This window comes from Balaenoptera musculus, chromosome 18 (genome assembly GCF_009873245.2).
Source record: "Balaenoptera musculus isolate JJ_BM4_2016_0621 chromosome 18, mBalMus1.pri.v3, whole genome shotgun sequence".
NCBI lineage: Eukaryota > Metazoa > Chordata > Mammalia > Artiodactyla > Balaenopteridae > Balaenoptera > Balaenoptera musculus.
Genome location: NC_045802.1, coordinates 49,401,021 through 49,415,631, shown reverse-complemented (window position 1 = coordinate 49,415,631; position 14,611 = coordinate 49,401,021). Strand labels below are relative to the sequence as shown.

The 14,611-nt window shown below is 39.4% G+C and overlaps 1 protein-coding gene across 8 annotated transcripts in view; it reads right to left on the bottom strand.

The window, feature by feature from the left end:
• The window catches only part of LMO7 (LIM domain 7), a 196,371-nt gene that overhangs the window by 87,121 nt on the left and 94,639 nt on the right, over positions 1 to 14,611 (bottom strand). For all 8 annotated transcript variants that reach the window (XM_036832020.1, XM_036832025.1, XM_036832027.1 and 5 more), the window contains one exon: positions 9,436 to 9,542. In XM_036832020.1, coding sequence (XP_036687915.1) covers positions 9,436 to 9,542 — 107 coding nt within the window. The remainder of the gene's footprint in view (positions 1 to 9,435; positions 9,543 to 14,611) is intronic.

Sequence of the window (14,611 nt, the reverse complement as noted above, 5' to 3'; positions counted from 1 at the left end):
GGACCAAGCCCTTCTGGTGAAATGAATTCTTCACCAAAATAAAAAAGGATCTAGGGACCCTCAGGGTCTGGTGCCTCACTCTTTGAAGCCTTTTACAGATTTTCACATATGTTCTTAGTGTGTGTACACGTGTGTGCTCTACTGCACACTTTTGAGATGAATACACATTATACACAAAATAAAACCTGAGCTCCCCACCTAGTAGAGAATTTTCCTTCTCAGTATAAGTCAAAAGAAGCCTAGTAACATGTCAGCCAAATTGTCTACCCAGACATAGATTCTTTTGAAGATTATTCCCATTTATCTCAGTAAACGTGAAAGAAAAAATACAGAACAAAAGCATTTCAACAAAGTCTAGCAGCCATCAATGTTAATATAATGTAATGAAATGGTGAAATGTAATAACAGTGATACTTGATATTTAGGGATTTCTCCCCAATGTGCTCAAAATACACAGCACAAACCCTTCTTAAATTGATGGTGGTTAATGCAAACAGAGCTTAATTCAAAGCAGCTGCTTTTGCCAGGCCACCAAGATTCCCCCCCCCCTTTTTCCTTTTTTAACTTAAGAAAAACTGGCTTACCTGAAGTGTGTTCATTCAAAGTATGTTTTTACCCTACTTATTTTTGAATGGAATTTTATTACACTATCATACGCATTTAATGTGGCAAGTATCCTTAATTTATACAGCAGGTGTACACTGTCTCCTTAAAAGTAAAGGTTTCTCAGTAACACTTTTGGAACATGTTTTCTTAAGTTTACTGTGTATATTTTGGTCAGTAGTATCTGAAGCAATGCTTTTAAGCTCTTAAGAAAAAGTGACCATCACCCTGCCTCTCAGTTCAGTAGGGATATGCAGAAGGTATGTCTCTGAAAAATGGAGAATCAGTCCATCAGCAGCCAATCCCACCTGGGATGGCTGCTCAGCATGACAAATTATACCAGGGCAATTACCCCTAAAATATAAACTACTCCATTAACCTAGACTCTTAAAAATAACCAATAAATGATCAATATACAACTTTTATACCTATTCAACATTTGATAGCAAGGCTCTTCATTTTAAAAGAACCAAGCTATAATGTTATGTCAAAGCATCAACATGAAAGTATACTTCCTAGTTTCTTGATGTGTTTCACCGTGTACAACTGGAAGTAAATAATAACCAAGGCTTATGACCTCACAAACAGTGCCTATTGCTATTTATGATTGTTCGTGTCCAGAGTTCAAACTACAAATATTTTAGAGAATATAATCAAGACCTTTATGCTATGAGTACAGTAGCCTTTTGATGGACAGCACAGATGGGAGATGCCCAAAAGGAGCAGCTAAGTTTTCTGTCTGGGGGAAAACATAGCTGCAGTGTGCATTTGAATTCTGTAAACATTATGAACACCTATCCCCCCCCCAAAAAAAATTCGTAAGGCCTACAAAAGCCTTTTAGAGAACAGCATCTGATCTGAACTTGCCTATCCAAAGGATAACCACCTCTCCTCTCTTAATGACCAAAATGAGAAGAATTTTCACAGAAGAGGAAAAATGGGATGAAAAAATTAAACCAATCACTAAAGTAAAGTTTTGAATTTGGATTTGTGTTGTAGACTGCTTGTGGTTTTATGTCTTTTTTTTTTGCTTTTTTAAATATGGAAATAGAAACTTTTTAAGGAAACAAATCCAAATCAAACTACAATATTTCTAACATTTCATAAAATACACAGAAAATTGAGGTCTCAAAAAGTTAATAAAATTATGTTGGTCCCACATAAACAGGAGGAAGAGTAAATAACGTAGATATATGTTCTCTGGTTTCCAGCTTTGCTATTCTAACAAAACAGACAAACTGTAAAAAGTTGACTAAACATACATGTCAGAAAAACATCTGTTTTAATATCTGCTCCTAATTGAAAGAAGAGATAAGTCTAAAATGGCCAAAATTCTCATAAAAAAACAAAGAGCCTATAGCCAATCATCACAGTTTAAGTAGCTGGGGGCCAAATTTTTCCCTCCATGTTCTTCTACAGGGCACACATATCTTCACTTCATAGGGTCAAGAATCTGGATATATGTATATGTACAGCTGATTCACTTTGTTATAAAGCAGAAACTAACACACCATTGTAAAGCAATTATACTCCAATAAAGATGTTACAAAAATAAAATAAAATAAATGATCACAATTGATAATTCAGTACCACTTATTGAGCACCACTACATGTCAAGCACTATACACTTTACATACATGACTTTATGAAAATCAGTACAATGTCCTTGCGGGGTAGGGCTATGCCCCAAATGGTATTATTTGCTTAGCTCTAGGATATTAGCAATTCCATCTCTCTTGTTCACTGAGCAGTAAAGTGATCACAGGGAGGAAAACTAACCTGTCTAAGGTCCTTCAGCCACCAGCTGACTGAATGGGATGGGATTAAACCCATGTCAGGCACCTAAAGTCCCTGCTATTGTTAGGATGATTATCTATCTATTCATGACAATTGATGCACATCAACTGAACTTCTATTCCATCCTGGGTGAGAAAGAAACTCAGCCTGGGGTATACTAGAAACAATTCAAATGAACTGCTAAGAAATCTTCATGTTTCTGTGTGCTCATATTCTTCAAATAGTTTTTATCATGCCAAAGTCAAAGGCAATTTGTGACTTTTTTCAAATTGGCTTTGGTGTTTAATGCTAGGCAAAGGTAAGAGGTACCAAGGCAGATAGCTTGACTTTGGAAGAAACAAGGCTTACTGTAAACTTGTTGGTAAAACTTCTTATTAAAGTAACTTTAATGACTTCCCGTTAAGTTACCTCCACTCTTGATTCCTGCTTTTAAAATTTTCTGTCCCTTGCCCTTGAGCTTCTACAAGATATTCCAACTACCTATGTAACCACTATACTTTTCCACCCAAGTCTTAAGCATACATTTAGATTGGTGATGGTATGAGAGCATTAAAATGTTTCTAAAACTTCATATAAATATAAGCATGGAACAACACCCCTCAAATGTCAGTTAAAAACAATATTAGCATTTATCATTTGACATCAGCATAAGGATTAAAACTTCCACCAAATACTTTGCAAAGTACATGGCCCAAAATTCCAATTTTAGTTTTACCCACACAACTGAGAGGAAACATACATTCTTCTTTTAAACCGAATAAGTTTCAGATTGTGTTGTAATATTCTGAAATGATAAGTAAAAGTCTCACCCAGCAAACCAAAAGTTTAGTGACTGCTTTCCCAGATCTGCTTTGCAATTTTGAAAGATGAGGAAGAAAGAGAGGAGCACTTAGCAAAGAAAAATTCAGTTCTCATCTTCGAAGCCTGGTTTTAAGATTTCCATGATATCTTCATAATTAAAATCTGATTTTCAAATAAGTATTTAACACCTAACGTGTCAGGAGGAGATTAAAGGGAGTAGGGAATGCATTATCTCTGCCCTCAAATAGCTTCAAGTCTAGGGAAAAATTAGATGTAGGTAAAAACAAGAAATGCTTTGAAAGCCCAGAAGAGAGACCAATGTCACCCTCAATTAGAAGTGTTTCCTGATTAAAAAGCTGAAATGACTGTTCATCTCTATAGTCCCAGAGAGCCCTGTGCATTTAACACAATGTATTCTAACTTAACTTATGAGGACATTTCCTCAGTTATAATGTGAACCCCTCTAACGGCAGGACTCCATCTTATTTATGTCTGTATAAGTACCGGCCACAGAGAAGATGCTGAATCAGTGCTTGCTGTATGACTGGCAAGTGAATGAAACCAAAATTTCCCCATAGCTGGATTAACTGCCACTTTCTACTCTGTAGCTCCAGAAACAGATGTAAGCACACGCACCTCACATGTACACCCTTCACTCAAATAATCAGTTAACTCAGACCAGAATATAGCATGAAATTCAGGGAAAAACAATGCTTAACATCTCCAGTGACTGGTGAAGCTCTCATTTTCAAAAATGACTGACAGGACTACAGATATAACAGTGCATGTAACTGTAAAAGTTTGATTAATTCAACATAGGCAGCCCTACAGATAATGAGGTGAAAGAAGAATCTCTTCAACAAAAATATCTCTTTGGTTTAACCCTTTGAAGGACCACGTTATAAAACAAATGCTTTCTGATGGGGGAAGCAAATTCTACCACCTTCCCATGAACTGACTCATGACAACTGCTAATCAAGATGAGCCACCAGTGAGATTCTTTGGAGCAATGAATTTAGGATGGGTTACTTTTGTAGATAAAGATCCTGGCCATAAAAGTCTATAACATGAAGTCTCACCCAGCAAACCAAGACAAAATCAGACCCCATGGCTCTTTGGATTTGAGGGAGTGGGGAGCTGAGGAAGGAGACTTGGCATCTAGAAAGTGTTGATCTATCGAAGAAATAAATTAAGAACTAGAAATGGAGAGAAATAAATGCCACATAAAACTGCTAGTTATTATACAGTTTGTCCCTGCAGCTCATATCCCACCACCTTCTCTGCAGCTGAGCAGACTCTTAGATATTCAAACTTCGCAATTAAAGATCATTTGAAAAATGTGACCATATATTTTTGCTGCTGGCCTTAAACAGGACCTCGGCAACCCAAAAGAATTAATGTCCCCCTTTCAGTAACTACCTAACACCAGAGAATGAATGGGATAGAGATGTATGTGATGCAGTAAACTTCCTTTCTCTTTCATTCTGTTCTAATTACTTGGTAGGAAGGGAGAGAACGTTTTAAAATAGTAACATGAATTGACAGGTGGAAGTCCCAATACTCAAGTTACAGATCCAAGTTTGGATACCATTAAGGTTGCTTTTTTCCTTTTTGTTTTTTTTAAACAGATTAAGACATTGAGAAACTCATTTGAAAGACACATCTGAAAAAAAAAGTAGTAAAATCAGGTTTAAATGAGAGAAAGTTGAAAATTATACAATTCAAAGTAGGTATATTTTTACTTACATGAATAACAACCTTAAAAAAATACACATACACATTCATATCTCAAATCAAATTTGGCAGACTGTAAAATAGAGCCATCTGGGAACTTAATTCCTAAGACATGACTTTACAGTATTGCTGCAAAATCAAGCACCCTTTTGAAGCTTTAGAGATCAGCTAAATCCTTAAAATATCACTTTGAGCCTCCTTTATTTTCACAGGGGAAATATGTTAACACTAATTTTGCTTCCAACTACTGTTCCTTTGGCAACCAGTACATGTAAAAATAACAGATTCTTGATTTCTCCACCCTCTATTTGATAAATAGACCTTTTTAAAAAACTCAGTCAATAATATTTCAAGTCACATTTTAGACCTAAAATATTAATATCGTAAATAACGAAAGAGTAAGTGTACACTAAAAAATACTTTTTCTTTGCATGACAAATACTGTGTTCAAAAGCATCGCCATCCTATAATTGTATTATGAACAGAATGTATCTAAGGGAGTGCGAAAAACTGGATTGGAATGGTAAGGGGGTGGAAAGAAAAAACGTGTTTATAATCTGTTCAAATTCTCAGCTTAAAACTTTCAATATATAATTTGGTTTAGAGCAATGGTTTAAATGCAGGACTTAGTCTGAGTCAAAATGTTAGACACAAAATTAAAACCTTTAATGTTCAACTCTACCTTTCTGTCAACTTCATTCCTTCAATACAGGACGTCTGGGCTGTTCTGTTGAGTTGCTTTCCACAATGAGTGACCAGATGCCAGATGCCACCACAAAGACCATGACACTTGCTGTAGGAGCTCTGCAGTGCGCTGTGGCATGGCCTTGCCGTCACTGTGCTTGCTCTCCCACAGGCCTTTTAGAGAAAGTGTGCAGAGATGGCCCTGTGGGAGTCGCACCCCCTCTTCTATGCAGATTGTGTGTGTTTCTAAGTTCAGTATGAATATTTGGTAAATGGTTAATAATACGGCGCAGTTAGTCATTGGTGCAGAAGCTAAATTTCATGGTCTCAGTAAACATCTCAACTAGGATAGGTTCAACCTCAATCTACCATTCATGGAGGCTAAGTCACCAGTTTGCTTACTACCCTTTTGGGAAGAAAAGGAGTAAAGATACACCCTGCCCATCAAAGTCAGGAATGTCAAAATTAAAAGTATCAACTGACTCTTGCATATATGTAGTCCCAAAATAAGTGGAATAATTCAAACATATTTGGAAAAGTTCAAACTATTACTTCCTTCAAATAAAATAATTCCGTGAGAAAATTAATATGTATAATTACAGAAATATAAAGAGTACCCTAGCTTGTTTGACTAGTGAAAATTGTTACAAAGTAAATGGTAAATCTCAGACTACTGGAAAATACGATTTGTACTTAGGGTCTGGATTATTGAAGTGATTCAACAGCAGTGGGTCTTTAAATTAATTGCTTCTGCTCCTGCCACACATTCTCACCACACACAACTCTCCTAGGCTCTGTGTGTCATCTATGCTTTTAATCACTGTTGTCCACTAACAAAAAAAAAATATACCTCACATTTGCCAACATGTAGTTCTTTGCTCTCAGTATGTCCTGCAAACATGTATCTTAGATTACATGTGCAGGAAGACCAACAACAGGTCTGTGAACTGTTAATGCAGTATCTTAGGGGTTGAATTTTGATAGAGCATTTAAAATAATAAATAGTTTGCCACACTTCTGCTAATTTTAATGTATAGGGATGGGCAAGATAATGCCCAAGTACTCACACCTTACTGCACGCTCCAAATACAGTGAGCCTTTCCGTAAAATGAACAAACATACTAACACAGAAATTATGTTACTATATTAGTAAGTAAAAAGTCACATTTCAGCTGAAAGTTTATGTCAGTATCCTCCCTTCCACACGATTATCTTGCTGGCAGAGCGGAAATCTAAAAATTTGAAGTCAGGGCCTCTCGACCTCAGCACCACTGATATTTGCGATCAGAAATTGTTTGTTATGGAGCCGCTAAATACTCTTTTGAACTGAAGGGTATTTAGCAGCATCCCTGACCCCCAAGATGGCAGTAGCACCCCCATCCCAGCTATAACAGCCAGAAGTACCTCCAGACGTTGCCAAATGCCCCCAGTTGAGAACCACCAGTCTAACCAACACCAAGGCCTTTAATCTACAATAAATATAGGACAAGACCTTTGACCTACAGAAGCCTCCACATTGCATAAGAACTGAAACTAAAGAGAAATGCATTACTATTTCGTAAGGAATTATTTGCCTTCCTTCACATTTTCCCTTCCTTCTATAAAAATGCTATCTCAGGGCTTCCCTGGTGGCGCAGCGGTTAAGAATCCGCCCACCAATGCAGGGGACACGGGTTCGAGCCCTGGTCTGGGAAGATCCCACATGCCGCGGAGCAACTAAGCCCGTGCGCCACAACTGCTGAGCCTGCGCTCTACAGCCCATGCTCCACGACAAGAGAAGCCACCGCAATGAGAAGCCCGCGCACTGCAACAGAGTAGCCCCTGCTCGCCGCAACTAGAGAAAGCCTGCGTGCAGCAATGAACACCTAACGCAGCCAAAAATAAATAAATAAATAAATAATTTTTTTAAAAAATGCTATCTCAGGGCAGAAGAGCTCTGGCCAACCGTTTAAAGAAGCCGTTTGCCAGCTTTCTCACTCTCCACCCTGCACTTCCTTTGTAGCAGCCACACGATCGACCCCTGTGCTCTTTGGTCCAACAAGACGGAACTGTCGGGGCGATGCTCTTAATTAAGAGAGTCGAGGTCCTCATGCAGATGTTCTCACTAGGACTACTTAGACACACCTTGCTTTTATGGACTTGTGGTTTCCACTGAAACAAGTTGTTCTGCATACTTCCTACTACGGCTGTAACTACGTGACCTCCCGGTTTCAGTTTGTCACTAACTTAATTTCATTGAAGGCTGAGCCCAGATACTGATTTTTCCTGAACACTTTAGACCCAGCGTCTCGTGAAACAGGCTCCAGGCAAGTTTCACTCAGGGCACTCTTGGAATTAGAAGCCAACAAACATGTTTTACTAAGTTCACAGCCTCCTCGAACATCGGCTACAGAGTTTCAAAACAGTATGATTTTAAGGGGAAAAGACATTTCTTCTTAATAGACAGCAACAACTGAAGAAAAACACTTTGAAAGTTAAAAATTTCTTTGCCCATCAGATAGGTCATATGAGAGAATGCTGATTAGGAAAAATAAATTCATCCATAGTTATTTTTCATGGAAATTAAACATGACCTCGAATACTGCAGAAGTAAACATGCCATTTTGGTGATGAAACTTAGGATCTATCAACAAGCTTCCAATTAATCAGAAATGGTGGCAGACCCATCCCTGCTATGCACATATCACTGCTGTGTCGTTTAGAAATGCTTGTACAACAGAACTAGAAGCATATAGATATGAAATGGCTTGTTCATTTAAAAATATCATTGCTTTTAAAAGATTAATCCTACCCAGGTTTTTAGGTTATATGGCTAAAGACAATGACTACTATAAAAAATATTTATAGACAGGGTTATTCTTCTTTAGAAAAAAATCTTGGCCATATTTAAGATTTTACAGTCATTTTTTAATAACTTTAAAGCTATTACAACAGGGATATTAACTCTTCAAACTTAGTCTTTGAATTGGTAAAAGCTAATTTTTTCATTTCTATTATTTCTATAGATAGAATAAGGTGTTTATTTTTTTCCAGTGGAAAAATGCTAATTATGTTTAAGAGCCATGATAAGGAGGAAGTCATTATTATAAAATTATTTTCCTGTCACATTGATCTGGTAACATGAGTTTATTCTGATTCACTGAAAGCAAATTTAGATTTATAAGAGAAAAATCTTATAAGAGTTTAAAACCAGATTTCCTGAAACCATATACTCAAACACAAACGGCATTTTCCATCTAAAACACAACACAAACACCTGCGCGCATGTTTTCACACCCCCTCCCCACTTTCACTTTCTCATCCATACTATTAAAAGAGTGAAAAACAGTTCATTTTTAGAAATCAGCCAGTTGACAAAAGTCATTAGCGGTACATGTTGGTCCCAAGCACTGCTGCTTTCCAAATATTAAGTCTCTTTTATCACTGTCCCACTCTCATTTTTATGTTAGCAATCATGTCTTAATTTCAAATAATTTTTACTCTGTAAGCTAAAATATAACCTTCTCCATTTTCTTTATAAATATAATGAGCGTCCTCACCATTAGCAACTAAACACTATGATGTTGGACAAGCATTAAAATATAAACCACCATTTTGGCTAATACAGGAATTTAAAATAATAACATATCATGGTCTCAGTTACAGACAGCTTCACACTCACAATCCCTAAGCTATTTCTTAAATGGTCTGTTTTGGAATGCAAATAGAGGAAGACAGAGGGACGATTTTTCTGTAATCAGAGCTCTCAGGAATTATTTACACTTAAGCTACAAGCCCTAAGTTTAAAACAACATGTAACAAACCAGTGAAACTTACTTGACAGTGACTCGATTTGATAAATCCTGTAGATCCCCAGGATGGAAAAGCTGGGCTTCTTTCAATCCAATCTGTTCACAAGCTTTCAAAAAAACGTTTATATTATCCTGTGAAAAGAAGTGGAAAGTGATTGCTTAGCCGAGCTCTCTCTCAGACAAAGGTTACCAATTTTTATGATATAACTTCCAAGCTTCAAAGTCCAATTACAGCCAGCAAAAAGGAGGAAGCAAGACCAAGCCACTCATGTATGTAAAAAAAAAAATATTAATACATGCGCATGTATAGCCTTTCAGTTTTCCAAAGCATAAACGGCAGTGCTCTCTTACGCCAGGCATATGCTGTTCCTGTGATCTTTGTGACTGGCACGTTAAACATTACCTGTTACAGGACAAGTGCCTGGCCACTGAGCAGTAATCTACACTTGGATGTCAGCTCTGCTCTGCAAACAAACGCCCTCTTCCCAGCTTTGCGCGACAAGCCTCACCTCTCCTCTTTAAAAATAACTCCAGCTACTGACATTCACCCACCCAGAAACTGTTGGCAGGGAAGAAAGAAGAGGAGGAACGTTCTGTTTCTATGATTACAAATTACAGAACGACTGTGGAATACCACACCTGGAATCTGGGTTTGGTTGCTGAGCCGGCTCTGGACAGACAGGGAAACCACATTATAGGACCCAGGAGAAGCCCAGTGATCATTGGCTGAACCTCAGAGTTGAGGTGTGGTCGTTACTCACGCCCTGCACCTGCCTCAGGAAGTGCCTCCACAGCATGAGAATCTAGGTTGCCCTCCTATCTAATTTCAAAACCCAAATCCTCCATTCACAGACCAAGGCTTTTCATTCACGTAAACAGCTGCACCTGCACTGACAACAGTAGAGACACATTGGGTGAGCAGAATTGGCTGGAGCTTCTATCTTTACTCCGCTTCAAAAAAGAAAACCCTTTATGGGGCTGAGCTTGTGCAGATGCCATGCGACTACTTCACCTTCACTTTGTTAGGTTCTCAGGCAAGAGAATGGCCTCCTCACACGCCAGCATAGGCTGGTCTGCTCACACCTGCTGGCAACGCCACATCTGAGGGCTGAGCCTCTCAGGCCCCCTGAAACCTCACCTCACTCCCTAACAGGTGGCTGTGAGGGTCCTCTCTGCCACGTGGAGAGAGGCAGTTACCCTTTTGCCATGCTGGGAAGCTCATCTCCACAGGGAGAAAAGGCAGGCTGCGATGGCAAAGTGGGAGGGAATGATCGAAAGGGAAATGAAGGAAGGTGAAGAGGCTAAATTCAACAGTTTGGGTTCTTGGCGAGTGAGAGGACTTAGGGAAAGGGGAAGCAAATGTATGGCAGAGAAAAGCAGTGCTGTTAGGGAACTCAGGGACATTTAAAAAAAACCAGTTTGTAGTGGTAGGATGTTAGTCTTGTGTACACACTATCCGTAAAAGGCAGCGTGAACTACCTAGCTGAAACCTGCAATCCAGGATTCATTTTATTCATTTTGAATAGAGGTCAAAGATTAAAGGAACTTAAGTCACAAGTTGAACAGCTCAATGGGAGGCATTCAATCTGAGGAGCAGGAAGCTCCTCAGATGTAGTGCCTTAAAAACAGCCCTTGAATAGTTCTCTCAACTTGAATGCCAGTGAACTAAAGCAACAAGTTACCTGCCCCATACACCCAACATACAATGGTGGGACAGCTGTAGGGTAACCAATAGACACATTCCAGATCAATGTGTGCAGAAATGAAAGGTCACTGATCCACAGAAATTCTGAAGTTCTGCAAAGCATAGGTTGGCAGGTCCTTCATTAGGATTCAAGGCCAGGGAACACTTCCTTCATGGTTTTCTGCTTCACTCTCTGGACACTTGGTTCCACCTTAAAAATTATCTTTCCATTTCCTTGGAAAGTAGCTTGTGTTTGCAGATGTGTAGCTTTCTCAGTCTGCTTCCTGGCTGTAGAAGTTTGGAGGACTAAAGGTCTTTTTATTTTGTAATCCTCTGTCCCTTTCAGTCTAAGTTTACAAAGTTTCTGCAAATATGATTCCCTCAGTTTCTGCAAATACAATTCCCTCAAAAATACCATATGTCTTCTGTGAATCTTATTGGACTTCACTCCCTTAGACAAAAGCCACAACCACAAATTCCTTCAAGACAAGTCCTTCTCTTCATCTGCAGAGATGACTGAGGGACACCACCCTTAAGCTTCTTAGAAGCCCTACTGCTAGACTGGACAGATATCCAAGGCACCACTTTGTATCTTTCTAAGATCTTAAGCGATTTTACAGCCACACCCTCAGCTTCATCTTTAGACCATCTTGTTTTCCCACCATCGCTCTGAATTTGATCTCTGCCCAAAACCCCATTTCTCAATTCTCTTGATGTTTTTCTGAAAAAAATTCATCATTTATTAACATAAAGAGACTGATAATTCCCAAAACCAGCAATTCCTGTGACCCCTTGTGTTTACTGTTCTACCTGTCACTTTACCTTTCACATTTTACTATAATCAGCAAGAGGACGGCAGGCAGCACATTAACACTCCACCTGGAAATCATTTCAGCTAGAGCATCTAGTTAATTAGGTATAATTTATAGGTATAAGGGAGTGACTATCACGTGAGAATCACTGGGACCACTTTAGAAGCTGGCTACAATACGTGTACAATAAAGAACACAGAGCCTGAACCAAGATGGTGGAGTAGAAGGACGTGCTCTCACTCCCTCTTGCGAGAACACCAGAATCACAACTAGCTGCTGGACAATCATCGACAGGAAGACACTGGAACTCACCAAAAAAGATACCCCACATCCAAAGATAAAGGAGAAGCCACAATGAGACAGTAGGAGGGGCGCAATCACAATAAAATCAAATCCCGTAACTGCTCGGTGGGTGACTCACAGACTGGAGAACACTTATACCACAGAAGTCCACCCACTGGAGTGAAGGTTCTGAGCCCCACGTCAGGCTTCTGAACCTGGGGGTCTGGCAACGGGAGGAGGAATTCCTAGAGAATCAGACTTTGAAAGCTAGTGGGATTTGATTGCGGGACTTTGACAGGACTGGAGGAAACAGACACTCCACTCTTGGAGGGCACACACAAAGTAGTGTGTGCATCGGGACCCAGGGGAAGGAGCAGCAAACCCAGGGGAGACTGAACCAGACCTACCTGCTGGTGTTGGAGGACTTCCTGCAGAGGCAGGGGGTGGCTGTGGCTCACCATGGGGAGGGGGACACTGGTGGCAGAAGTTCTGGAGGGACTCATTGGCGTGAGCCCTCCCAGAGTATGCCATTGGCCCCACCAAAGAGCCTGCAGGCTCCAGTGTTAGGTCACCTCATATCAAACAACCAACAGGGAGGGACCCCAGCCCCACCCATCAGCAGTCAAGAGGATTAAAGTTTTACTGAGCTCTGCCCACCAGAGCAACAGCCAGCTCTACCCACCACCAGTCCCTCTAATCAGGAAACTTGCACAAGCCTCTTAGATAGCCTCATCCACCAGAGGGCAGACAGAAGAAGCAAGAAGAACTACAATCCTGCAGCCTGTGGAACAAAAACCACATTCACAGAAAGACAGACAAGATGAAAAGGCAGAGGGCTATGTACCAGATGAAGGAACAAGATAAAACCCCAGAAAAACAACTAAATGAAGTGGAGATAGGCAACCTTCCAGAAAAAGAATTCAGAATAATGATAGTGAAGATGATCCAGGACCTTGGAAAAAGAATGGAGGCAAAGATCGAGAAGATGCAAGAAATGTTTAACGAAGACCTAGAAGAAATAAAGAACAAACAAACAGAGATGAACAATACAATAACTGAAATGAAAACTACACTAGAAGGAATCAATAGCAGAATAACTGAGGCAGAAGAACAGATAAGTGACCTGGAAGACAGAATGGTGGAATTCACTGCTGCTGAACAGAATAAAGAAAAAAGAATGAGAAGAAATGAAGACAGCCTAAGAGACCTCTGGGACAACATTAAACGCAACAACATTCGCATTATAGGGGTCCCAGAAGGAGAAGAGAGAGAGGAAGGACCTGCGAAAATATCTGAAGAGATTATAGTCGAAAACTTCCCTAACATGGGAAAGGAAATAGCCACCCAAGTCCAGGAAGCACAGAGAGCCCCATACAGGACAAACCCAAGGAGAAACACGCCAAGACACACAGTAATCAAACTGGCAAAAATTAAAGACCAGGAAAAATTATTGAAAGCAGCAAGGGAAAAATGACAAATAACATACAAGGGAACTCCCATAAGGCTAACAGCTGATTTCTCAGCAGAAACTCTACAAGCCAGACGGGAGTGGCATGATATACTTAAAGTGATGAAAGGGAAGAACCTACAACCAAGATTACTCTACCCGGCAAGGATCTCATTCAGATTCGATGGAGAAATCAAAAGCTTTACAGACAAGCAAAAGCTAAGACAATTCAGCACCACCAAACCAGCTCTACAACAAATGCTAAAGGAACTTCTCTAAGTCGGAAACACAAGAGAAAAAAAGGGCCTATAAAAACAAACCCAAAACAATTAAGAAAGTGGTCATAGGAACATACATATCAATAATTACCTTAAACGTGAATGGATTAAATGCTACAACCAAAAGACACAGGCTTGCTGAATGCATACAAAAACAAGACCCATATACATGCTGTCTACAAGAGACCCACTTCAGACCTAGGGACACATACAGACTGAAAGTGAGGGGATAGAAAAAGATATTCCATGCAAATGGAAATCAAAAGAAAGCTGCAGTAGCAATACTCATATCAGATAAAATAGACTTTAAAATAAAGAATGTTACAAGAGACAAGGAAGGACACTACATAATGATCAAGGGATCAATCCAAGAAGAAGATATAACAATTATAAATATATACGCACCCAACATAGGAGCACCTCAATACATAAGGCAACTGCTAACAGCTATAAAAGGGGAAATCGACAGTAACACAGTAATAGTGGGAGACTTTAACACCTCACTTATACCAATGGACAGATCATCCAAAATGAAAATAAATAAGGAAACAGAAGCTTTAAATGACACAATAGACCAGATAGATTTAATTGATATTTATAGAACATTCCATCCAAAAACAGCAGATTACACTTTCTTCTCAAGTGCGCACAGAACATTCTCCAGGATAGATCACATCTTGGGTCACAAATCAAGCCTC